Here is a 25,273-nt window from a genome sequence, read left to right as displayed (position 1 = left end):
CTGTACAGTGCAGCTGTTTGCATCTCTGTAATTTGTGCCTGCATCAAAGCTCATTCTTTAGACATCAGTTAAGAAAGTTCAGAAGAATATGCTGCAGTGAAATCTGCAATTAAAAATTATCTCAATTCATACATCTTATGATTCCATCTAAATTGTTAGAACTCACCCTGTGTTACTCATTCCCTGTCTTAATCTACTGCTAAAAGTATTGGTGCTATTAAAAGGTTCTGTGTAGCTTCAGAAGGTTTGCAAGTACCTTGTAATTACTTAGATGAAAAGATTAACTTCCCATTTGGTGATGTACTTCACCAGCTGTACTGATAGTTCTGCAGAATTTGTATGAATTTAAGACAACATTAAAAATGTATGTTGTTCTATTAATAATTCATGTAATACCTTTCACTAGCAACACAGTGGTCCACAAGATTTAAAGAAATTAGAACATACAGCACCTAAAAGGTGCAAATCCTCAGCAAAAAAAAGCATCACCAGTTCAGAGTTAGAATTGACAGTTTAAACAAAAGAAAAAAATCCTATCAGAAGGAAAAAGAAACTGCAAATGTACTTGCCAGGTGTGTGCCTCATCAGCCTTTGAACACCTGTCTATTAGAAGCTCTGACTCCAAATTAGCTGCATCTGTATATACTTACCATCAGCTGTCCCATGAACTATTAGCAAATCCACTTCTTTTAAACCATGAAGATTGTGTAAGACACTGGATGCCTAGTGAACAAACACATACAAAGCTGTAATTGAATTGCATTTTAAGAGTAAAATGGTAATTTTAAGTTACTTGTTTAGGCTAAGTTACCTGATAGGTAATTTCATCTTTTGATGGAATCCCAAGGTATCTTTCTGAAAAAGCTGATGCTGTAAAAATAAAAACAAAACAAAACAACAAATCTTGTGAATTTCAAGTTATTTCTATTTTAAAACTCATCATTTCAGAATCTATTTAAGCCATGAAGTCAAGATGTTCATTTAGAGACACAGAATGTACCATTTAAACCCACTTTTGAATAGTTAAAAGAGAAAAAAAACAACCAACCAAAAAAAAAAAAAAAAAAAACCCAACCCGAAACAACAACAAAAAACCCAAACCCAAAAAAAACCACAAGCTAAACCCCAAAGAAAGTCTAAAAGAGTTAGAGTTATCTGGTCTGGTTTCCTGTATATCACAGTGCCTAAAACTTTACATACAGAACCAAATAACCTGTGATTGAACAACGACATGGCTGATATTGTAGGGAATTCACTGCTAACCTTAAAGGATTCATTCCTTATAAAAGATTTGATTCATGCTGATATACATAAAGGACTCTCAAGAAATGAGGTAACTGCAAAGTCAGTGCTGTCAATAACATAAAGTGTGTTGTGGGTTTTGGTGAACTGTCCTAGTGTCAGCTTCATTTTCATTTAAAGAGACCAAGACAGTGAGGTGAAATCTCACTAACACTGTGATGTTATCTGCCCTTAGTTAAAATAAACAGCAGCTCCATGAATAAAAGTTATTTTGAATAAAGTATCCCACGGGTTTAGGGCAGGGAGTACTCACCATATAACTTCATATCTGTGATTGGTGAAACCACAGCTCCACACTTGAAGAGCCGCTCACTGGATTTCAGGATCATCGATGTAATGTAGCCACCATACCCCTAACAATGGGATGGAAATGTTGGTTGATTTATTTCATTATAGCAAAAATAAAGCTAAAGGCCACTGTGCTAATCCAGTGGTATAATTTTTATGGTTTAAGGGTGCATAAAGATCTCATTGACCTGGTCATGACTTTTAATCTATGAAGTTAATGAGTATTGAACATTTCTTCACCAACTCTGAAGTCTAACACATCTCCCCGGGATGAGCTGATACCAGAGTCATGAAACCTTTTTGAAAGCTTTAACTTGAAATCACAGATTTCCTTGAAATGACCCTGGCAATCCATTTCTGTATACCTGTAATCATTCTAGACTCACAGAAAATGGAATTCTGAATGTGGCACCTGGAATCAATGATTTACTTGTATATTACAGGCTCCTCAAATTTCTCTACTTGCCATCTGTTTTCCCTTCATTGGTACTGAAAAATTGCTATTTCTTCAATTATTTTGTTGGTGTTGTTTTGTGTTTGGCACAACACATTTCAGGAAGACAAAATTATCCCATGACAGGGAAAATAAAATGCAAAACACCAGCTGATCCAAAAGATTATGCATCAAGTGCTTACAGTTTTCTTATGGACTTTTACAAATGCTGCCTCTCCTGTTCTTCATGTCTAAATATTTATTGAACAGATTATTTCTGTGGAAGAATGGCAATATTTGATAACCCTTTAACCTTATTTAAGAAATATAAGTAAAGAAGTTTCTTGTTCTCTGCAATCAATCTATATTAAGGAATGGACATGAAAAAAATAAGAGCTGGATTTTCAAAGGAAATGTATGGGGAACTGAGTTATTCCTTTCCCATACAAATTTCAGCCCAGGAGGCCAAGAGCCATCCAGATCTGTTCACAAGCAGGAGTAGATTTCACCTAAGACAGAATTTCTGAGTGGGCACCTGTAATTTGTATAATTCAAAGAGCTTAAAAGAATAGCAACTTTGCCTCTGGGTTTTCTTGGCTTTTACTTTTGTTTAATATTCTGTTTGTGTCTTCCCCAGCAGCTCCACAGCACAATTTTAATCCAAGGATAGGTATTGCCAGGTTATTTATTATTTATTCCATGTTTTCATTAAGAGCTTGTTTAATTCTCCTGAGAGTGTCTTCCCTTTGTGCCAGTGTCCTTCCTTCTAGCCAGGCTTTCCAGGACAAAAACATTACAGAATGAGTTATTTATAAATTCTTAGAAGCATTTCACAGTGACATTGCTATTCCATATGCCCTGATGCAAGAACATGTGCAGCCTCACTCACCTGCTGGGTTTCTGGGGTTGCAGCCTAATTGCCACATTTTCAAGAAAGATGTTGGATGTAGAGTTGCAACTTATTTTTAAACTCTCTTTTCACTTCCATGAATAAAACCACAAACTCCATGGAACCACACTTGGCTGTCTAACAGCTAAGGTCCTTGGATCAGGCATCACTTAGGCTTGCACCCCTCACAGAGATAAGCAAGGGGGCACTGGCAGATTGCCTGGCAATTTTCCCCACTGTGCCCTTCTGGACAGTCTTGTTACTCTTGTGCCTCATTGACATCACCAATTGTGACAAGAATTTTACTTCTATGTAGTTCTGAAATCTCTTAGAGAGTTCCCTGAAAGTGTGCATAAGTCAAGCTTTACGAGATCAGCACTAAGCTATTCTAAAGTCAACTTATCTTCAAGCAAAGTGCATATTCTGTTTCCATCAGTACAGCAAATTTAATGCATAGAGAGGAAAAAAAAAAACCCTTGTTTCCTTATCACGTTCTTGTATGTGATATAAAAGTAATGAGTTTGAAAAAAGATTTTTAATCGACTCTAAAACAAGCAGAGTGGAGGAAAAATACAATTAACCCTAAGAAGATGTTAAATATACTTTTATTGTTAATTATAAAACTGACTTTTAAATTTTATGGTTTTTTTTTCTTTTGACAGTAAAAAAAAACAGCTCTGAAAGTTTAACTTGGAAAGGAGAAATTTCCCTGAATTCAAAGCAGTGTTGAAAGCTTATTGAATTTCCCACTCTTCATTCCTCAACACTGCTCTCAGAAAATAAATGCAGGGACATGGCAATCAATAACATTTTGTGAAAGAAAAGAGAACTGGGGCTAGGTCTTGGCAGATATGTAAAGCCATGGTTACAGGCATGCTCTTCAGTAACTGTCTCATCACATCACTCTTAGGAAAAAAGATACTGACGAATCTCTGGCAGAAAACAAGCGGGAATTTTCAAGTAGCAATGAAAAGAATTTCTGCAGGCAAAACCAAGCAATTCTGGCTGCTCAGGGATTTCATTCCAGAAACAGTATTTTCAATCAAAGGATTGAAAGAGGAAGAGGATATGGAGAAATGTTGATACTTCTGTGCCTGTGTACTTTCCAATACATTGGTAAAAGGCATTAAAACCTGAATAAAAGTGTGTGCCACGATCACCTGGTGCATTAAATTGGCCCTGCTTGTACATCCTCAGCTGGAAAATCTCTGGCTGCTCCCTTACAACCCAAATACTGGTTTTGACCCATTCTTGCAGTGAGAGTTTCTTTCTTAGCTCAAGGATTGCAGCAGGGGCTCAGATCTTTGAGGAAGGTCATGTTCATGTGAAATGTTAATAACAGCCACAAACATCAGCCAGTCCTCAAAATGCTACCATGCAGGAGGTAAATGTCAATCTCCTCATCTTGCATCCAGACAGGCTGAGACAGGCAGGTTAAATGACTTGCCTGAGGCTGTGCAGCAACTCTGCAGCAGAGTGAGAACTAAGGCACTTCATGGAGAAACACATGCTGCTCTTAAAAGTGGTGACTGGGGCGTACTTGATCAGGGTTTGTTACTGCTTTGAGCTCAAAGGAAGAAAACAGCTTCATTTTTAATAAAAAAAACAATTTAACAAATTTAAAAGGTTGCACATGCCGGTTCATAGATGAAGCAGCAGTTGTGGGGTGCTTCTAATTGCTGCTTTTTAATAGACATCAGTAAAATGCTGTTTAATTTGCTACTAAAAGTCGAGCCTTTGCCTCATTGTACCTCATGCTAGGGGCAATGACACACAGCTGCTAAAACAGCAAAGGCAAGATTTCTCACTGGTGCAACAAGGAACTTGCTGACAGTACCACAGGGTAGGTGCTCAGCTAGGCTCAAGGGTCAGTAAAACATTCAGACATAAAACCTGTATTTTATAGGACAACACTGTCAATTTAACTGCAGCCCAAATATAAAACTGTAACAAACAAGCTTTCACAAAACCCAAGTCCCTATTAAAAACTTCTAAAGAAAGCAGAAAGCAGAATCTTTAACAAATACCCTCTCCTTCAGATTCTGAAATGCAAATAGTGTTATACCATAAAACTGATTTTATTGACTTAAATATCTGTCCTGAGAAAAAGATACTGTACAAACAAACAGTAAACTATGCATGGCTTTTTCCCTTATTTTAATAACTAAAATTGTCTTTGGAAAATATATTAATATATTTGTTTATGAATTGACAGCACTTTCTTAAAGAATCTGGATGATATATCCTGCTATTTTTGCACATTACCTTTCCAAATATACCCAGTCTCTTAGGATCAATGAAGGGCTGTTTCAGAAGTGATCTGAAAGGAAAAAAAGTTTCTTTTTTAATTTTGTCAAAGTAAAATGGTGGATTTTACATTCTGAATATAGTATGTAAATAACATTATTTGTGCATTAAGGAATAGCCATACAAGGAGATCAGGTAGAAGAAATTACATCCATGCAAGTAGTACTGCACTGGGAAATGTGATTTATTTCCTAGTTCCTTTCTCATAAGGCAAACAGTTGGTGTTCAGCCAATCTCACCTAATGTAGATATCTGAATTTAAGCATCTTGTCTAAATTATCCATTTACATCTGCTTTTCAATTAACGGAGAAAAGAGATCTGTTTTAGCATTCCTACACATGTTGGAAACTTCTCTCATTCTGGGGAGGGTCATCCCTCAGAAATGCCAGGATTTTCCACTGACTAGAGCTTAAATGTCTAGCTTTGACCAGGTGCCTAGCACCAGCTAAAGGAAGGTAAGATGAATGGAACTTCTTGACTCTAGATAATTATACAAATAAGAATAATTATCTAGAGTCAATGGCCTTCTCTCATCAAGGCCATTAATCATCTGTGGTGAATTTTATACAGAAAAGACAGAATAACCTGATGGGAAATATCAGACACATCTGCTTATTCAAGGAATGGTTGAAGCACTGACCCTTTCCAAAAGAAGAAAAAATATCTGGCTTAAAATCTGTCTTTCCCTGGGAAACCCCAGAAAAAGTCCATCCAGACCTTGGTATGAGTCATTTTGACACATGCACCCTGAGTAAGGAGTGCTGTCCAAGCTATGCATGACTACTCCACAGACAGAAATTACTCTTTTCTGCAGCTGGTAGAATCATATCAGTCTAAGAATGATAATTCAAATGAGAAACAGCAGGCATTTGCCAAAATACTCTCATTTCTACCACAGAGTTCTGGAGTAATTGCACAAAGCAAATGGAGTTCTAGTGGTGTAAATGAGAGCTACATCCTATGGTATAGACCTAAAATATTGTAACAGAAATGCATTCATATGTTAATGTGGACAGCAAGAAATTTCCCTACAGAATATAGACAAATATGAATTTGGATTGCACAAAGCAGCTTTATCAAAGGGAAGCACCAATGCAAAGAAAACCCCCAAAACCACCTCTTTGATTTTTTTACTTGCTGTTTGTAATGGAAGGATTAAAGTTTCAAAATTTGCAACTGCATTAAAAACCAAACATGAACAATGCAGAGAAAACATTCTGGGCAGTTTTAGTCCAAGTGCTCATTCATCCAGGTGGAGGCAGGGTGAAAGACAAGTGGAGTTTGCACATACGTACTCTATAGCTGCTATTTGGTCCTTCACTTCCACTGATCCTAAGCTCCGATGGACCTCCTGTAGGATCTTGAGGCCTTGAAATCCACTCCCTCTGCCATCAAATCGAGCTACGATGACATTATCAGAGTTGACAAGCACTGAGTCCCAGTCAATGTGAAACTTATCTGTAACCAACTGGCTGCCTGGAGCTTCATCACTGCAAATACCAACACACCAGACACAAACGAAGACTATTGACAATGTGATGCACTGTGCCGAGCTCTGATATTTTATTTAGCCTGCGTGGCAGAGTTCAGTTGGTTATGCAACCCTGCTGAGCTACTGTCACTTCCATCAATACCATCCCATTAGGGCTGCAAGCCCTGCAGCAAAAGGATTTCTTTAACTTTGTAACCATTGTGCTGCGGTGCTGCCAGTACCTGAATACACTTTGCCGAAGGACACAGAAAATTAAAGCAGGTAGTGCTGCTTACAATAAGGTGAAGGAAAAAACCCCAAACAAAATCACTAATGGCTAGCTCAGTTCTGGGAAGGCTCATGCAGAATTTGTAAAGTCTCACTGAAGACACAATGAGGTAAATTCATTCAGCACCCTGATTACCATTTTGTAGGATATATAATACCATTAAGAAGGATGTCATCTGAGAAAACAAAAATAATTGCATTATTGTATACTTGAATAGATTTTTTGAAATGGAGTTCAAAGAAGACTAAAGCATACACTGGAGAAAATTCTATTTTCTCCATCAAAATTCATAGGAAGAAATGGATGCAGGTAGGAGTGATAAGTCTATTTTATGACACAAAAAAAAAAAAGGTGGTTTTCAGCACAAAAGGTGAAATAGAATGGGAGAATGCAGTTTCTAGAGGAACAAAAAGGTTTTCCATTGAAGCCAAATACACTATTTTCCTTACAAAGAAAATAAAATGTCAGTTTTAAAAGGGAAGTTTGTCATTATTTTCTCCCAAGATAAACACAGAATAAAAGAACAGGCTACCATGAAGTTGTACAAAATGCAAAATAGTTCTATGCAGGCTGCATCTGCCAGTGGAATGCAAATTAAAATGCAAAAGTGTCTGTGCTGGCTGTATGGAAATTAAATTGGATGGTCTGTGGGAATATCCTGTCTAAGGTGAAAGAAAGATGAAGACAGAAATTATTACTTGGCCAAATAGACTTATGTAATCCCTGGGGAGGAAAGAGAGATAAAATATCCTCCAATAAGTCCTGTCTTATAAATACAATAATGTGCTGATTCAGTATCTGGCTTTGGCTGGGGATAACACAGACCATCTTCAAGGTAATCACTCAGTTAATTAGCAAGCATATGATGAGTGTGTGTGTTCTCAAATTCAGTCAGACCTATCTATTCAGTTGCTATCTCATGTACTGAAATCAGGATTACTTGGTTACAGATTCAGCCACAACATCTTATGCTTGATTTACCATTATCTTGCACATCAGGTTTATACTTGGCTTTATAAAAAGAAAAGAAGGGTATTTTTTTTGGTGTTCTTAACTAACTCAGTTGTGATTATACGAATTACTACCATTGTGAAGCAATGAGTCTGGAAATACTGTCAAGTGAGCTCTGCAGAAAAGTATATACTCAGAAGTATAAAATCATTATTATTTGCAATAAGGAGCAGAACAATACTTCCCATACCTGCTCATTGCACAGAGCAAGGTTTTCAGAAGCACTACACATTGACACAGATGTTTTCCCAAAGTATTTATCATTACTTCCAATGTAAGTATTTATCATTACTTCCAATGAGCCTCAGACCAGTTACAATTATTTGTAAGTTATTCCAACTTTCCACAATAATACACAGAAATATCCATGTTTGACTAGGTAGCTTTCCAAGAGATTAACACATTCCACTCAAGTGAAAATAACGAGTCAGCCTGCTTTGCTCCCTTTAAATATGAGAACAAAAGTAACACAGTGATTACATTTGATTTATATGTGTTCTATATCTAGGTTATACATACATCTGGTGGATATAGATATATTTATAGAAACTTAGGAAGAGGAGAAGGACCATTACAGTTATAAGCCCTTCTCTAAGCCAGAAATTGCTTAAAACAAAAAAGTGTTTTAAATCAAAGTGGATACCCTTAGAGAATTCCTCCAATAAAAAAGGAACAACAAACAGAACCCCAGCAAGTCTCTCAGTGGGTGAGAACTGACAGTGTTGGTTTCTTAAGCTCCTTTTGGAAGTCATAGCTGGGCTACTTTTGGGCTCAGAGTTAAAACACTACATATTGTCCAGCCCTGAATGATGGGTTGTTTGATGTATTGCTTTAGAAAGCAATTTTCCAGTGGCTAGTTTATTTCAAGAATGTCCATATAAATAGTCTATGATAAGCTTTTATTTCCATTGAGGTACATATCAGAACTCCCATTAGCACCAAAAGGTCTCTTTACTCTTCGGTTGCCACTATTAAAATGATACTGAGTATCTGAGGTGTGCTTCTGCCCTCCACAGAGAATCCCACATATATTTCCCAGTATTTGCATTATACCTGTCTATATTTCTTATAGTCTTTTAATAGCTTGTTCTCAAAGCTGCACTTTCCAACCCTACAGCCTCATCTTGCTATCAGTCCTGAGAGTGCATTCACTGGGGGCATAAACAGGTTTTACTCTGTGCAAGGCCCAAAACTTTCATCAGTTCAAAACCAGGTAAATCAACCCCTACTTATGACCAAAATATAAAAAAACAAGCAAACAATTAAACCCCCATCAAATATCAGGACAATCCTTTCACTGATTCGGTTTTACAATATCAACTTACATACTGGACAACTTTAAATGGCATTAAATAATAGATACTGATGTTTAAGATACATTATCTATACATTTGAAGGAATGAGGTTAATTATGATCAAAGCAAAATAAAAAATGATTATCAGCTCTGATTTTATCACTCAGATTAAATGCCAGAGTCTTTACTCAATCATTTCCTGTGTATTACCAAGAAGAGTATCTTCCAACTTTTCTAATGAGTAAGGTGAACCATAATGAGGAAATCAAGGATTTGAAATTTAAACTTTGATCTTAATTATATAGAAAAGAGATGGTAATCACTTTTTCAGGCAATTACCATGCAGCTCTCTAATGTATAGCTACACTGTGTGTATTACATCAGAAGGAAACTGAGTGTGAAACATTATCAGTAGTTTAAGAGAACAAATGGAAGAAAGGAAAGTGTTTTAATCTATTTAACATTTTATGGGCTATTCATCACAATACTGGAAAGAAAGAGTGCCAGGGAACATACCCGGTTTCTACACGAGATCTGTTAGACAGCCCAGCCATCCAGATGGACATAAATTTTAACATAGCATTACAATGACCTACTATTTGAGTATTGCAGCTTGTCTTGCAGCTGCTAATAGATGGATGTTCATGCAATCTTTATGCTGATGGCTACAGCATAATCAGGTCCTGGTCCTTAAACTGAGCTTAAGGATGTCTACATGGAACTGTACTCAGTTCACACCCAGGTGTCACACCAGGACCAGATTCCTCTGGTACAAGCTTCTTTCCAGGATTCAGCCTTAATACTCAGGCATCTGGGGGCCATGTGCTGGAAGTTCAAATTTACCTTCAGACATCCCTGCATGAACACAGAAGCCTTTTCATAGTCATGCACCTTTGAAATAGCTACTAGCTTTCAGTGATTTGAAAATAAACCCAAGTAACAGATCACACCAAACATCATCCCCATAATAAAATCACTCATCACCTGCCTCTCTTCCTCCCTCTTCTCTCTTTTCCCTCTTCAAAGTGCAGTGCTACTGAGATGGGAAAGCAAACCCCACTTCTCTGCTAATATTCCTCTTTTCTGTTCTTGCATCTGCTGGATTTATATTTATAAGTGCATGTTTCCTAGATCAAAATATTTTATAGAATATCCTTTCCAAAAAAATGGACATACAATTAAACCAACATTCTTACCAAGGACATTGATAAGCACTCATTTTCAAAGGTTTTTCTCTCAGTAGCTGGACTATAATGATAATCATATCATATCTGAGAATGGAAGAAAGAAAGCAGGGGCAGCTGAACAGTGCAAAAGACAGCACTTGTTATCAGCCCCCAGTTCTCATCTAACACTGGTGGCAGTAGGAACAGGGTGCTCCTCCATCAGTCCCAACAGCACCACTCTGGGACTCAGGAAAGTCAAGTATCTGAGAAATGATATCATCTATACAACTTATCAACGTTCCTTATAAAAGCTACGTGTTCTCCTTGGACCTGAATACTTCTCCCTTTTTTTTTTAAAGTAGTACTTCTGATCATGAAATAAAACTTAGGATGTCAATTTGGAGCTGTGTGGGTCAAGAAATTACCCCCTGTACAGTCACAGATATCCAACAGTTCTTTCTCAAGAGCTAAGCAGAATTTATTAGGCTCAAATAATCATCCCACAAGGGAACCTCCCATAACTTCAGTGACAGTTTGCAGTTTTATATTTCATTTGGGGACCTCTTTAATAGAAAAAGGAATTGCTGGCAACCTTAGCTTTAAGTCTGTAAAAAGCTGCTGAAGAAATACAGCTCAATGTAACTTCTTTTTCTTCTTGGGAAAAGCAGGATACAAAACATGATACAGTACATGAGCCAGGACAGATTTAAAATTTTCAGTTTCTTACTTTCACTAGTTTCTAGGGTTTTCTAGAAATAACCCCTGCTAAAGCTAACATTAAGAATTCAGTATTGCAAAGAATCTGACCTAAAAGAAGCAAAGTCTCCATACTATAAATGCAGATACAACAATTTGTATTCAAAAATTGATGACTTTCCTTATTATCCCACACGCCTATCATAAAAAACCCCAAAAAAAATTTTAAAATATAACCATACATCATGACTTGGCCACATTATTTGCTCACTGGGTACCAACAACTTTGATAAGTTTAAATTCAGATCCTGACTCAATACTGTTCTCCCTTCTTTCAACTCTTGATATCGAAAACCAATTCAAAATAGTATTTTCTTTAGCTTTTTTCTTTTTTTCTTTTCTTTTCCTGTGATTTCTGGCCTTGGACTTTTCAGGTGTCTGATCTTTCCCTTCTTTCTTCTCTAGGTTCTACATGAGTTTTAACCCCATATTTTCCCACAGCTGTATATGGCAGATTATGTATTTCTGGGATACTTGAAAAGGGAAGCGTTGCACTGCTTACACCTTCGTGTTTCCCTGCTCTCAGAAACAGGAATAAGCACAAGTGTTTTCAAGTCCCTGCTGTGCTGCTGGGGTCAACTCACAGAGTCAGTTTGCCTTTGGCACTCATATAAGAGCTGCTTAAAATATAATCATGCCTCCAAGATCATGCTGCAAAGATGAAATAAAATCCATGTGTCCTGTTCCTCCGCAAGGGAAGAAAAATGTGTTCGTGAGCCAATTAAAGCAGAGAGCTTCCACAACTGCAGATAATTACAACTGAAAATTCTGATTTTTAAAACACAAACTGGGCTTAGAAATAAGCAGGTTTGTGCCTTTCTGTCCTATTATCTGATCTGAGCAGAGGAATTTGGGATCATTCAGAGGTCAGGTCTGTAAACACCTCACATCCAACAATGAGGATCTGTGCTGTCACTGAGGGCAGATCTGCTCCAAGTGACACATCTCAGTAACAGGCATTTTCATCAATTTAGCCGTGCACTCCTACATGTCTGTTAATGAAATTCACATCAATTCTTTCCAGCTGGGACTCGAAGAAGCTTTGTAGGTCCAGGAAAGCTCTCTCCACCCATGCTGAGTTCAGGTGGAGACAGGAGTGATGTCCTGAGCTGGCCACCACCACTTTCCCAGGTAGGCTCCAAGCACTCTCATGACTCTGTTCTTTTCCTCTGCTGCACACATGCAGACACACAACTTAAAGGCTGACTCTCCCTGCAAGAAACACACTCCCCATCTCCTTTTAAAAGAACAGCATGGGTTTCTAGGGAATACCATTCTCCTCCCATGCAGCTTTTCTAAAAAATCCACAGACTTGGGATCATGCCTATCATGCCTTCAACCACTGAAGATCAAAAGTAACTTTTATTTCATTCTGGAGCTCCTAAAAGCAGTTTTATGCATCTCAACTGAGTCCCTTCTGGAAGGTCTACTCATTTCTCTCAGGGATAAAAAGGAGCACATGCTCTGAGTGAGATGCTCTGTGGGCAGGATCAGTAAGAGTCCGGGAAACACTGCAGGACTACTCAAAGCTACACCATCAGAAACACCAGTGCCTCCCAAACATGAAAGTACAGCAAAGCACAGTCAGGTTTGACTAGCAAAAAAACCCCAGGCATCTCTACCAGACAGCACCTGTCACAAAATCTTCCCAAGAACAAGCCTTTTGATTTCTCAACTCAAATCCATGAGATTTTTTTTTTCCTACAAAAGGTTAAAAAAGAACAAACAAAAAAACCCTAAATTTCCGATTTAAATCTTTCCTATGAAGCACTTTTTTATTATTTTGAGTGATTTGAAACAGATACTTACATTATTAATAGAAGGGCATACTGGTTTCGATCCGTGAAATCTTTTGGCAGTGACAACTGTAAAGGGAATTCTTTTAAGAAAAGAGCAAAACATTAAAGGCTGGTAGTTACACAGATGAAAAACAGTAACATTGAAACAAAACTTTTGGCTTGCTAAAATAACATTTTGCCAGATTTACCGTAATCCTCAATGTGAAGCATTTTGATTTCAGTCTTGTAATTCTTTTTCTTAAGAACAACTTCTTTCAACACAGGGTTATTTTCCAGAATATAAAACTCTAGAAAACAGGAAGAAAAACCATGTTGAAAGGCATAGAGAATCATCACACCAGAGATACATCAAGATTCAAAAACATTTTAAAAAAAGGACAAATGTGCAATGATCTTGCAAATTAATCTTGCAATTATTCTTGTAAACTAATTCCTTCTGTAAATACTTTTTTTATAATGTAACTACCTTTCAATTCAAAAAGCTACACATCCAGTTCATTTTTCTGGCTTTGGAGGGCTTTGTTATCATCACGCACCATGAAGGAAATTTCTGATGACCAACATGAACATCAGCATCACTGACAAACCCTAAGAGCAGCTGCAGCAGCACAAGGCTGCTCTGCTGGGCAATATCCTAAGCCTCATGCAGGTATCCTTTTCCCCAATATTACCTATTCCAAGGCAATATTTAGCCAGCACAGCTAAATGTGGTCACTGCATGTCCTTACATGTCTTCTGCACTTCAGCCAAGAGCAAGATCATCAGCTTGGTTTAAAGCTGCAGACTAATTTGATGCAACCCTTTTACACATGAAAGAATAGCTAATTTGTCGTGTTTTTTTGTTTTTTTTTTTTCCTGACTCAAATTAACAATCTTGCTTCCAAAATTTGTATTTTTTAAATTAAATAATAAACTCTTCACTTAGGGCCAAAACAGATAATCTGAGGAGAATGCTTGTTCTGGGCAGTCAACCAAAATGGTATAATTATAGTCTGAGGATGGTATAATTGAAATAATCCTTAATCATTCCTTTATGAATTGAAGAGGATAATCTCATCCTGCATTGAAACACTAATGGTAAATTATCTCTCTTATTATTTGGCTTTTTGTTGTTACAACAAACAACACCTCTCTATCCTGACTTGCTTTATTTTACTCTAAGGTGCTGCACATAAATCTCCATTTCAGTAATTCACACTCCATAGTTCTTTAGATGCGGGTAATAAAGAGCAAAAGCCTGCCTTCACAGAAATGAGGAGCTCCACACAAGTCTAAAATGCATTTATTTGAGCAATAGATACCCTTTACTGAGTTGGATAAAACTCCCTGCCCCGGGTGTGCTCTGGAACTGGGCTTTGCAAACACAAACAATGGCATTAAAAAAAAGGGGGGGGAAAAAGGGAACTAAAGTGCAGATATTAATTAACATTTCATAGCATGGCACTGTTTATCAGGATGGTACTTCAACATGCAAGATTAGCTTCACTGAACAGTGACTGGCCCAGGACAAAGGGGATGCACACAGATACAGTTCAGGATTTCTGGATTCTGAGAATAATCCAGTTAATGAAATGAGGATATGTAAGAGCTGGTTTAGTGCTTTTGAATGAAAAGATGTCCCTCATTCCTGTAACCCACACTTCCATGCCAGTGGAGTCACAGTGGAGCTGCAGGTGGCAGAGATGTTACCTCTGCTGCACCACCAGGAGAATTCAACTGCTGAAGGACAGCAAAAAGCACCTCAGCAGCCAGGAAACAGTAACAGGAAATACTGGCATCAATATCCAAGAAAATAATGAGTAAAACTTGACAAACAGAGATATAGAATACCCTCCTAAAAAGCCGTTATTATTGGATTTGTCTTCATTGAAAATGTCAGTGGAGTTGTTCTGGTTTGAGAAATAGAAGAGAAGGACTAAATCACCATATGTAGGTCAGCTTTTATGACCAATCATCCCAGGACTGTACCTGACTTTAACATAATTGGATTGTAACTTTAAAAACATCTCTAAAAACATAGAAGGTGTACTGCAATGGCAGCATAACCTACATAGGAAGTGAAAAGGATGAAGACCAGCCTGCCATCTAATTTACTTTAGTGTAAACAGAAGATGAGTCACATGCATCTAGTCCAAAAGATATCTAAAAATCTGGAAAAGTTTTAGGATTAACTGCTTTCCTTGCCATTTGCTGATGTGGATGTTGCTAAAAGATAATTACTAGCACTTTATATGAATTAGTTTTCATGTACTTGCATGACATTTTCATGTGCTTACTTTCCCCTCTCCCATACTCCCCAAAGAAATTAGGGATGATAAAAAAACTTAGTTATTTCATAAGGTATACTCACTTGCAGTATTACTTGTCCTGTGCACACTTACAACTGGAACACCTGGTCCTGTTTTGAGGAGAGAGGTAAAACAGAGGAAGGATGAGGTAGTTTGTACTGGAGCACCAGTTACCACTCAAGACAGGATCCTGGAAAATCCATACACACAATTCCCTTCAAACACAGCAGGAACTCCACTGGTACCTCTTGGAAATGACACAGGCTGGGCTACAGTTCCAACAGAGCATTCCTTTTTTTTCTTTAATAATCTCCAGGTTTTAGTTTTAAGTGATGAATTAAAAAATTATGGATGCACTAAATGGTACTGTTTAAAATATAGCAGTTTGACAGGTTGACTGGGAAATTAATTAATGATAATATCCACTTATTTTCTCTAGGACAAAACTACAGATATGTTGAAAAAATATATTTCCCATTATTGTCTTTTTAAGAAGCTCCCTTGGTATGCCAACTCTGCAAAACCAACAGCTTCACAGTTAAATCTAGGTGTGATGTAGTCTAATCCTCTTTCACATACTTTATTTTTACTGCACCACTAAGAAACTAAAAACAAGGAATAATTCTTCATGCCAGCAGCTGCTGTGCAAATGCACAGGGTGGTATGTGAAACTGGCATGACCAAGCATTCAGCATACTCAGAAGTGGCTCAGGCTGCTGTCCCTGCTCTGAAGATCCCCACCAGTGTAAACCTGCAAAAGAAAATCTTGTGTCCCCACCCCCAACAGCATGGAATTCACACATCAGAAGCTCTGTTTTACCTCAGTGCTTAAATTAAAAGCATTCAGTCACTATTGGGTGATGAAGAACAATGCAGTAAAGCTGAAGTCCCTGAGGACTCCATGGCAGATGAAGGCATGTACCCTTTGAAATTAGGAGTTACAACTCTCTTTTTGAGGAAAAAGAAAACAATTCCCTTTGAGAGTGAAGAGACAGAGCTTAATTTATGTGTTTTGAGAGGTTGTCTCTCTCAATTAATTATGGCATGAGCCTAGGGAAATGTAAATACCTGAAATAAATAGCATGATGACATTCACAGCCTTCACTGAAGATTTTTATCAGTTTCATTCACTCCCTCAAGGGGGACGATTGACAAAAATCTTACAGGTAGATTGTTGACAAATCACAGCTTTCTGCCTTAGCTCTCTAAGAAGATAATTTCATAAGATGTCTCTTTTGTTTTGGTTTGTTTTTATTTCCAGCTCTTTCTACTTCTGAATTTGTTATTTTGCTTTCAATTCTTATTTAAGAAAGATAATTTCTGAGCAGGGAAGCACCAGCATTTTTCAGCCTATCTCTATTTGTCATACTAAAAGATGGAAGGATGATGACATTTTGAAAAAAAAGGAGATTGCAGTAGATTAAAATGCTGATCAGAGGAAAAAAAGAGACAAATTTGTGTCAGAGGCATTGTGTTACAGTGCCTCAGAGCAAAGCACAATACTTGGATTTCCCATTGACCTTCCATCACTAATCCCAAACCCACAGCTTATTTCCTGCTGTATAAAAGAGGAGAAACAATTACTCCCTTTCTAAACTACCTTATTTGAGTGGAGAGGAAAACATCTTGCTAGTGCTGGTGAAGTGCCAAAGGAAAAATCCCCAAGCAATGTGGAAAGTAAGTGAAAAGGATGTGCTTGCCAAAACTGAGAGGCTGAGGAGCCAGTCCTCCATCTACCAGGCAAGAAATAAGCCCTCACTCAGGAGAGTCTCTGGAGATGGATACAGCTGGTAAAATGAGAGAGATCTCCTGGCTGAGGGAAACTAAGAAGGAAAAACAATCCTAATAAAGGTGCTTGTGGGTAAACAGGAGGTTGAAGAATTGCAACTTATACAGATAGAACCAGTCCAGAGTCCCCCAAGGGTTTTTCTGGGCAAATTGCTTCTGTAACAACTGGGTGAAGGCTTTTTGCTGTGGGAAAATGAGTGTGTATGCACACAGCAGATGTGCCATTTGTCTTCTCAAAGCAGTTTGCTCATAGTCTCACAAGCAGAAGAGTTTTGATGCCAGTTCTATGGTGACCTTGCCACCAGTGCTGACACTGCTAAATGCCCAGCCCAGCCCAGGGCTCTGGCACTTCACAGGGGCCACACTGCTGCTGTACCTGCCAAGCTCTGAGGAAACACAGGAGAAGACCCTGAATAACTCCCAGCCAGCATAAACTCCACATTAATGTTAGAGGCAGAAAAAAATTAATGATGATGGTTTAGCATCCCTGCCCAACTTCTACAGCTTGGGGTTATCTACTGCAACTACATAGAGAGTAGGTTTAATCCTGGGAGGATGAACTACAGCCTTCCCAGCTCAAACAGAGAACTGCCAAAGTCACTGAAAGTCATGAGCTTGTGAGTAATCACATGCACAACCTCTTACTGGCATCCACATTTTTATATCAAAGAAGCACATTAAAAATTACAGGCTGAATATATTTAGCTAAAATAGTAACAAGATTCTTTTGGACCCTGGCACATTGCTGATTCAGGGCAAAAAACTCTTCCCAATTTATCAACCCTCTCTCCTGCAAGGATCTGAGATTTACCCCATAGAGATTACATCAAGCACAAGGGAAAACTCTGCTTAAAGCATGAGGAGCTCATTACTCAGAGAAGGACCTCAAGATTAGCTCCATCATTTCTGCTGCAGATTTAACCATGTATAAACCATACAATGTACACTCTGTACATTCTCCTACTAATCAGCTATGTACTGTAGGTGCATTCCCACAAAAAAACAACCTGAAACAACAAAACTGAAAACAAATACCTTATTTTAGCCAATATATATTCATGGTTTCCTTGTTTGGATACATTCAATACTCAAGTCAGCAGGTATTTTATTTTTGTGGGGGAAAAAATAGTAGAGTTTTAAAAGAAACAGAGAAAAAGCATGAATATAAAATGAGCTATTCATATGAATTTCAGATGAATTGTCATCTGCTCTTTGCACCCTGATCTTAGCTATTAAAAAAATGCTGGGGGGATAGTGTCTGTAAAATGTTTCAAGTTTCAAGGACAACAGGTCTAACTATGTACTTTATTATGCATTGGCTCATGCTTTTCTGAACCTTTTTGTATCACTTATATATCAGTGTTTATTTCCTATGTGGAGGTTATAACTTTGTCTGTGTGGGATGGTTTTAATTTTTTTTGTTTATACAGAAATTCCGAAGCCAACTGGTGCCATTTAGTGCTACTGGAATGCAGCTAACAGTAAAAAAGTGTGAGTTATTTATTACAATTGCACTGATATAGAAGATCTGCCTCTGGGGATTAAAGCACACCTGTTTTTTGGTAGATACACCCATACACATAATTATGGGGGTGTACAGATACACTGCACATACATGTGTACAAACACTGCTAGAGAACACAGGCCCTCATTTTTTAACTAGGTTTAGTCACACAAGATCAATCCCAATATATAAAATAATAAACTGTTACAAACCACAGTAGCATCACCAAAATTCCAAATGTTTTGCTGAAGGATTTCTATTTAGGGTGAATGTAAGTTGATGCCCTTTACCTGGACAGAGGGGCCAGGATTGGAGCAGCGTTCTGACATCACTCATAATTTAGCAGAACATCTTTAATTTAATAATTTCACAGAACACCTTTACTTGCAGTCTTATAATAGGCTCTGTACAGAACTTTGAGTAACCCACTGCTGACCTAAATGTTAGAATCCAGCCTAGTGCCCTTCTCAAGGAATACATTAATTCAGTAGCCAGCAGCATTGCACCCTGTGCATTTGCCTCACCTTTACAATGCAGGAGAAAATGCCTGTTCATGGGGCTGAACTTTGCACTGAAGTACGTGCACTGCTCCTTCAGGAAGTTACACGAGAGACACTGACGGTTCAATGACCCCACTGTTGATACACTGGGGGAAGAAAATGATCAGAAACATTTTTCATTGGAATAAAATACAACAAAGTAACCTTGGCTATGTTGACAGGATCCAAAAGCTGCCCAAAGCACCACTGGCACTGAAATAACTCACAGCATTAGTAGGAAACCATGAAAACTTCACTAGCCTCAGGTTTAAGCACTGAAAATAAGGTGATTTGCCCCCACACTTTAAGTTACATGATTAAACCCTATAAGTATTTTTACATAGTAAACCACAGTTATGTTAAATGCTTGAATTTAGGTTTAACTTTTTAGATGCTTGTAAAGAACTAGTGAAGATCTAAGTGGTAAAAATATTTTTTGTTAGAAACGTTTCCATTTTTTAGAAAATGGCAATTTTAATTTTGAAAAGCTGTGGCAGTTTCTTTGTTATAGCTCAAGCATACTAATTTTTACACAATGTAAATGATTACCCAAGCACCATAGCACTCATGGCTTGGGATGAAGAAGATGATAACACAGCCCCATGTAGCTCTTACCTGTGCAGCTGTCTTCCTCTTGGGGACTCTTCAGTGCTTAAAAAATAACTGTGTCCAAAAGAGGAAAAAATTTAAAACTCAGTTTGGTAAACTGTCTGATTTGAGTAGTGTTTAGAGAAGTAAGAGACACCATAACTAACATTTTTTAAAATTACAAGTTCACAAATATTCATGAAGATCAAGTTCTTATATATAAACCCAAATTCCAAGACTAAACTTAGATCCAACATACAGATTAGTTATTTCAGAAGCTACACAATTTCCTGTTAAAACCATGATGAAAACAGAATATCATTATTTTAATTCCTGTGATGCCCAGGAACTCCAGTAGCAACCAGGACACCTCTGTGCATATTAAAAATACAGAAGAGAAAGTTTCTGCTTCACTCCAAGAGTTTGCAATACAAACCAAAATAGCAGATAAAGGTCACAATGAAATTATGTCATATATTAAAATAACTCTTATGAGATCTGAGAGCCTTTTTGGGCTGTAAACCAACTTTTTCTTCTATCTGCTTTGCGTTGGTGGAAAGAGATTTTGCAAGAACTCCAAGACAAGCCTTTGGTGTTTCCCTGATGAGATGCCCACAGAGTTTCTGCTTGACAGGCAGAAGGAGGCCAAGGCAGTCCCTCAAGTGGCTGAGACAGCCCTTGTGCCTCTGTCACCTCTCTGCAGCCTGACTGCATCCAGACCTCACTTCTACCCCTGGGCCTTGCAGAAGTACCAGGAAATTCTCTATGGATATATTTTCAAAACCCATAGAAAGACTTGTAAAAAAAAGGCTTTCTCCAGTACCAGTGGAAAAGATGGGGCTTCTTGCAGCCTCAAAAAAGTTCTTGTTGAAGTATCATTTATTTTAATGCAAATAAGAATTAGATATGCTTGTGTATTTTTTGTCATGGACAGATAAAAGTGAAAATTAAACAAGATCCACTGAAGTCAGGTGAAGCCTTCAGACATCTTGTCTTAGTTCTGAAGTCCTCCCTAAAAGAAGGACTTCAAATATGCATTGCATTTCCTTCCACTGTCTCACTAAGATGGGCTGTGGAAAGAGTTCTCCATGGGTTAGAATCAGGAGTTCTGATAATCTCTACAAATAATTTGAATTTATGAAGTTGGATCAGATCCCCAAAACTCTGAGACCTCGTGCAGTAAAGGTGTGATGTTTTATCAAATACTAAAAATTTATTATGACTTCTTATCTGGATTCCAGGGAAGAAGTTACCAAAATATAATTACTGCTGCTCTGTGTGTTGGTTCCTTTTATTCTGAAAAATACAGAGTCAAGTGATATCACAGTGTGATTCTTTCCCTCTGCATAAAAAAGCATTTAGGAAAAGAATGGCAGCTGAATTTTCTTAAAACTGCACCTTATGTACTCAGGTGTGTCAGAGTTATGGTAATGCTCGAAATGAAAGAAATATTGTTGTTTAATTTTGAGTTTAATGGATTCAACTTTAATAACTTGAATATTTTTATTAAAAAAGGGAATAATGCTTACATCTTTTGGGTATTTTCATCATATGCCAGGATTTTGATAACTTCCCAGTTCCCTGATGTCAGGTGTCTCACACTGATTTGTTCACTTTTAGCCTGTTGAAAGATGGAAAACATTAACTTTCACCTTGCTACATTCTTCCTTGCCTAGCAGGATTGCCTGCACTTGTCATTGCCGATTACAGCTTTTTAAACTTTACTATGCAACATAGCATCATTAAATCACAAACCTAATAAACATTTTGACAGGCCTGAACTTCACTTATCCTTTCCCTCCCATCTATAAGCCTTTAAAAGTCATTAAAATAATTTTGGTTTTCAGCACAATTTTTCTTTCAGCTGCCCCCATGTCAACATATAATAGAAGTCAGAAAGCAATACAGGTAAAATCAACTCTCTGGCTGGAAGTTGCAGCAGACTATTTATCAGACACAGGTTAAAATCAAAAAAACCTAAGTGAGAAGCTTTTCTGAGGGTGTTTCCTAGTGCAACAGGTAAGATCATAGCTCAGGCTACTGTAGATTAAAACTTCAACCCTCACAGCTTGCACATACCTTATGTGGATTTTTTTATATTAGGGTTATTATGCTTGGCACGGATATACATATTCTTAGTTTTCAAATTCAAGACAAAATTTATAAAGAAAAGAGATGACATCTCAGAGGTGATACTCAGTGGTTAAAAGGCCTGCAAAAAGTCATAAAGGCAAAAAGGTGGCCTTTTTTTAAATCCATGTACTTCTGACCTGTGCCCTGAGCTCCACATCAACAGCAGCAATAACTAAAAAGAAGCAAATGCACAAAGATACCCGATGAGACATGTTGGGAGCTGGCAAGGCAGAACCATGTCCCTTGGAACTGATCTGTTTCCTAACAGATCCACAAGGAAAGAATGACATAGCAACTCTATGACAAGCCTTTCAAGTACCAAATGCAATCAGAATATTGTGCTAGGTGCTGTACATCTGTTTATGATGAGGGCTCCCTGTTCAGGAAGATTCTGTTACTCGGTACTGTCTCCAGGAATGATTAAAATACATATTAGTGTTTTATTGTAAGTGACTATTTCTTCTTTAGAAAGAAAGAAGCTGCAACTACTGAAAAAGATATTTAAATATTAAGATCACAGAATCTAACAAGAAAGAGCAATAAAAAGTGTAGCCAAGCGTTAATAAACATGGTTATTTTTCAAGGTTACAGCCATAATACATAATTTATGAAGCTTGAAAAAAGTTATCCCCTTGATCCATTAAAGTTACTTTATAATTCTTATTTTGTGGTTGAAAAAAAGAGATTTTCTAGAGTGGCAAAGCTCCACGAAAGATCTGTCTAGATACATAAGACATGATTCAATCTCATTTTGAGACTAGTTTCTTTTAAATATTTCATAAGTTACTAAAAGCATTTGAAAACAATAAACCACACATCCAGTCCTCTCCATTCATACAGTAAATAATCTATGACAGACAGTAACCTTTCAGACAGTAACTTCTCCCTGCATAAAGATTTAATTAGATGCCTCTGCTAACGTGCTTTGTATCATTGACACATGCTTTTCTAAAGTGCAGTCAAAGAAATGCAGCCTGAGAAAGACCAACATTTGTTGTAAGATTGAGAAATCAGCCTCAGTGATTAAAGGGAAGTGAGCCATTAAAATTTGCTTTTTTATCCCTGCAATTCCATATTGGTTTAGTTTTAACTTTCCTGCACATTAAAGCTGATTTCTGTCAATGGGCTGATGCCTCTACTGAGTGGCACCAGAGAAGGAATGAGAATCCCAGTGCCAAACTCCAGAGTTACCCTTTTCCATCTTGGAAATGCTGTAGCCATCTGGGTACTGGTGATCTGCTGACTGCTTTAAATTCTGCAGGGCACCTGCTGTGCTGCTGTGGCACTCACAAGGTGTGACAAACATCTAATGTGACAAAGGGCTTTATGTGCAACGGTTAATATACTTTTTATGCCTCTGTGTTTGCTTTAGAAGTAATGGACAATCAGATTAATGCAGTGTGTAAAACACATCATATAAACATATTTCCTGCCCTTTACTGCTCTGTATCAGCCCCATTACCACGCAGAATGTTGCTTACTGATGAATAATGGCTGATACATGGGATATCACATTTCCTTTTTCTCAGGAGCAGCTACATGCTTGAAGCCAAATTTGTCATTGGTGATACCATTCAGATTTGTTTATTCATGCTGATGGCAGGCAAAATAGAAGTATTTTTTAGGTTTGGAGCTGTACAGTACTCAGGGCTCTAATTCTGCCTAAAAGGGACAGAATACTAAATTCTGAAACATAAGCTTGACTTTAAACATTATTCTGCTGGAATTAAAAGGGGTTTAAAAGTAAGCATGTATTATCTTACTGAATAGGAGTGGGCTTGATCTTTGCTTAAACATTTTCCTGAATTAGAATCAAGTTTCCTTGATTCTAATTCAGGACTTTTTAGTAGCAAGAAATTTCAGAGCCTACAAGGTTAAGGCAAACTTGACTGTATCTGTAACAGTGGAACGTTGGGAATGTTGCAAGTGAACTTTCAGATCTAGATCATAATTATTTAATGTATTTTAAAGCTACTTATTCACACTGCGAAAGATACCAAAATAAGACTTGATTGATGTGCTGGTTTTGCATTGGAGCCACGCACGGAAGCAATTTTTTTTCTGAGAGGAGCTGCTGAGAGCTTCCTCTGTGCCTAGGAAAACCAATTGCTGGCTGGCTTTGAGAATAAGCATGTTAATAAGCCAATTAAAAACTAGATTCACCTCTCTGAGATTCACAATTAAAAACAAACAAACATCAGGAATTCTCTCTTTTCCTTCCAGCCTGGGAACTGATAACAAGGCCAGCCTGGCTTTCTTTTAGTTATTTTTAATAAAGTTTTGAGCCTGCTTTGCCTTCCTCCTAATCCTATCTCACAGCAGGAAATGAATAAGTATATTCTAGTGGGCATGCTGGCATTTGGCCAGCCCTAGACCCACCACATCTGACTAAATGGTTTTGCTCAGGTGTGAATTTTTCTGTGGTTGGTATATCAATACACCTTTACCAGACTGTCATCTGAGTTACTGTTTTCTTTAGGAAATAGAATTCAACATGCCTGTGATCCCTTTTTATCTTCACTGACTCTTTCCTGATATATTTACTCTGGTGAATGAGCATCTCTGTTCTTGTTTCTTCAGGTTAAACTGTCATTAGAGCTCTTTTGTTCTTGTTCTGTCTGCAGTGCACAGTGAACATATTTCAGACTTATAATGTTCATACCAGAACACTGTCACAAAGGCAGATAACAGAGCTGCCTGGCACAAATCTGCTATTTTGATGTTTGGGTACTTTGGTAATCCCTCCTATGTCATATGGCTCTGCTAAAGCACCTGGATTAATGCTCTGACGATTTAAATAGATGCCTTGGAGTGTTCTGTTCCAGGGCATAATTTCCTTTATTAGTTCATCACAACTTCATACTGGTGACCTTCAAAGTCACACTGCAAATTTATCTTCTTTCAGATTCTTCTTTGGAAAAATTAATGACCCTGGGAAATGAAAGCTGCTGAAAAATGTTGCAAAGGGTAATAAAAGAGTCCTAACTTTCACAAAAGTTTTAAGTTTGGGTACTGCCTTGCTTTACTGTTCTGTAAGAGCAGATTCTGAATAGATATTTAAAATTATTTTTTATTTGAAAATATGCAAGTATAGTCTATTTAGAGAAGGTAAAATTAGCATTTATTCTGGAAAAAGTTATAAATACATCCCACTGCACTGAGAGACAAGCTGGACGGGACAAATGACCATGACACAAGTGTTCTGATTAAACTGAATTTCAGTTAAAAGTCCCAGATAACCAGTAGGATATCATAAGCAGCCTGACCAGAGCCTTACCTGCACAATGAACATGGCTATGTGGTGGAACTCACCACGGCCACCCTGCTTCACTGGCACAGTCATGAAGAACTTACTGCCATCCTTGGAGAAAACGGGCTCCTCGTTCTGTAAGGGTAACATTGTGTTAGTCTGGCACACTCCTCATT

General features: G+C 37.7%; 1 protein-coding gene across 2 annotated transcripts in view; it reads right to left on the bottom strand.

Moving 5' to 3' along the window:
* The window catches only part of DPP10 (dipeptidyl peptidase like 10), a 431,094-nt gene that overhangs the window by 4,630 nt on the left and 401,191 nt on the right, over positions 1-25,273 (bottom strand). For both annotated transcript variants that reach the window (XM_059852599.1, XM_059852598.1), the window contains exons 13-24: positions 25,125-25,232; positions 21,244-21,335; positions 19,742-19,789; positions 19,112-19,233; positions 15,358-15,405; positions 13,196-13,294; positions 13,018-13,087; positions 6,516-6,710; positions 5,178-5,232; positions 1,556-1,655; positions 812-870; positions 651-723 (exon numbers count right to left, since the gene is read on the bottom strand). In XM_059852599.1, the coding sequence (XP_059708582.1) occupies positions 651-723; positions 812-870; positions 1,556-1,655; positions 5,178-5,232; positions 6,516-6,710; positions 13,018-13,087; positions 13,196-13,294; positions 15,358-15,405; positions 19,112-19,233; positions 19,742-19,789; positions 21,244-21,335; positions 25,125-25,232 (1,069 nt within the window). The remainder of the gene's footprint in view (positions 1-650; positions 724-811; positions 871-1,555; positions 1,656-5,177; positions 5,233-6,515; positions 6,711-13,017; positions 13,088-13,195; positions 13,295-15,357; positions 15,406-19,111; positions 19,234-19,741; positions 19,790-21,243; positions 21,336-25,124; positions 25,233-25,273) is intronic.

Source organism: Haemorhous mexicanus, chromosome 8 (genome assembly GCF_027477595.1).
Source record: "Haemorhous mexicanus isolate bHaeMex1 chromosome 8, bHaeMex1.pri, whole genome shotgun sequence".
In the NCBI taxonomy this organism is placed as follows: Eukaryota; Metazoa; Chordata; class Aves; order Passeriformes; family Fringillidae; genus Haemorhous; species Haemorhous mexicanus.
Note: the sequence above shows the minus strand (reverse complement) of the source record. Positions and strands in the feature narration are given on the sequence as shown.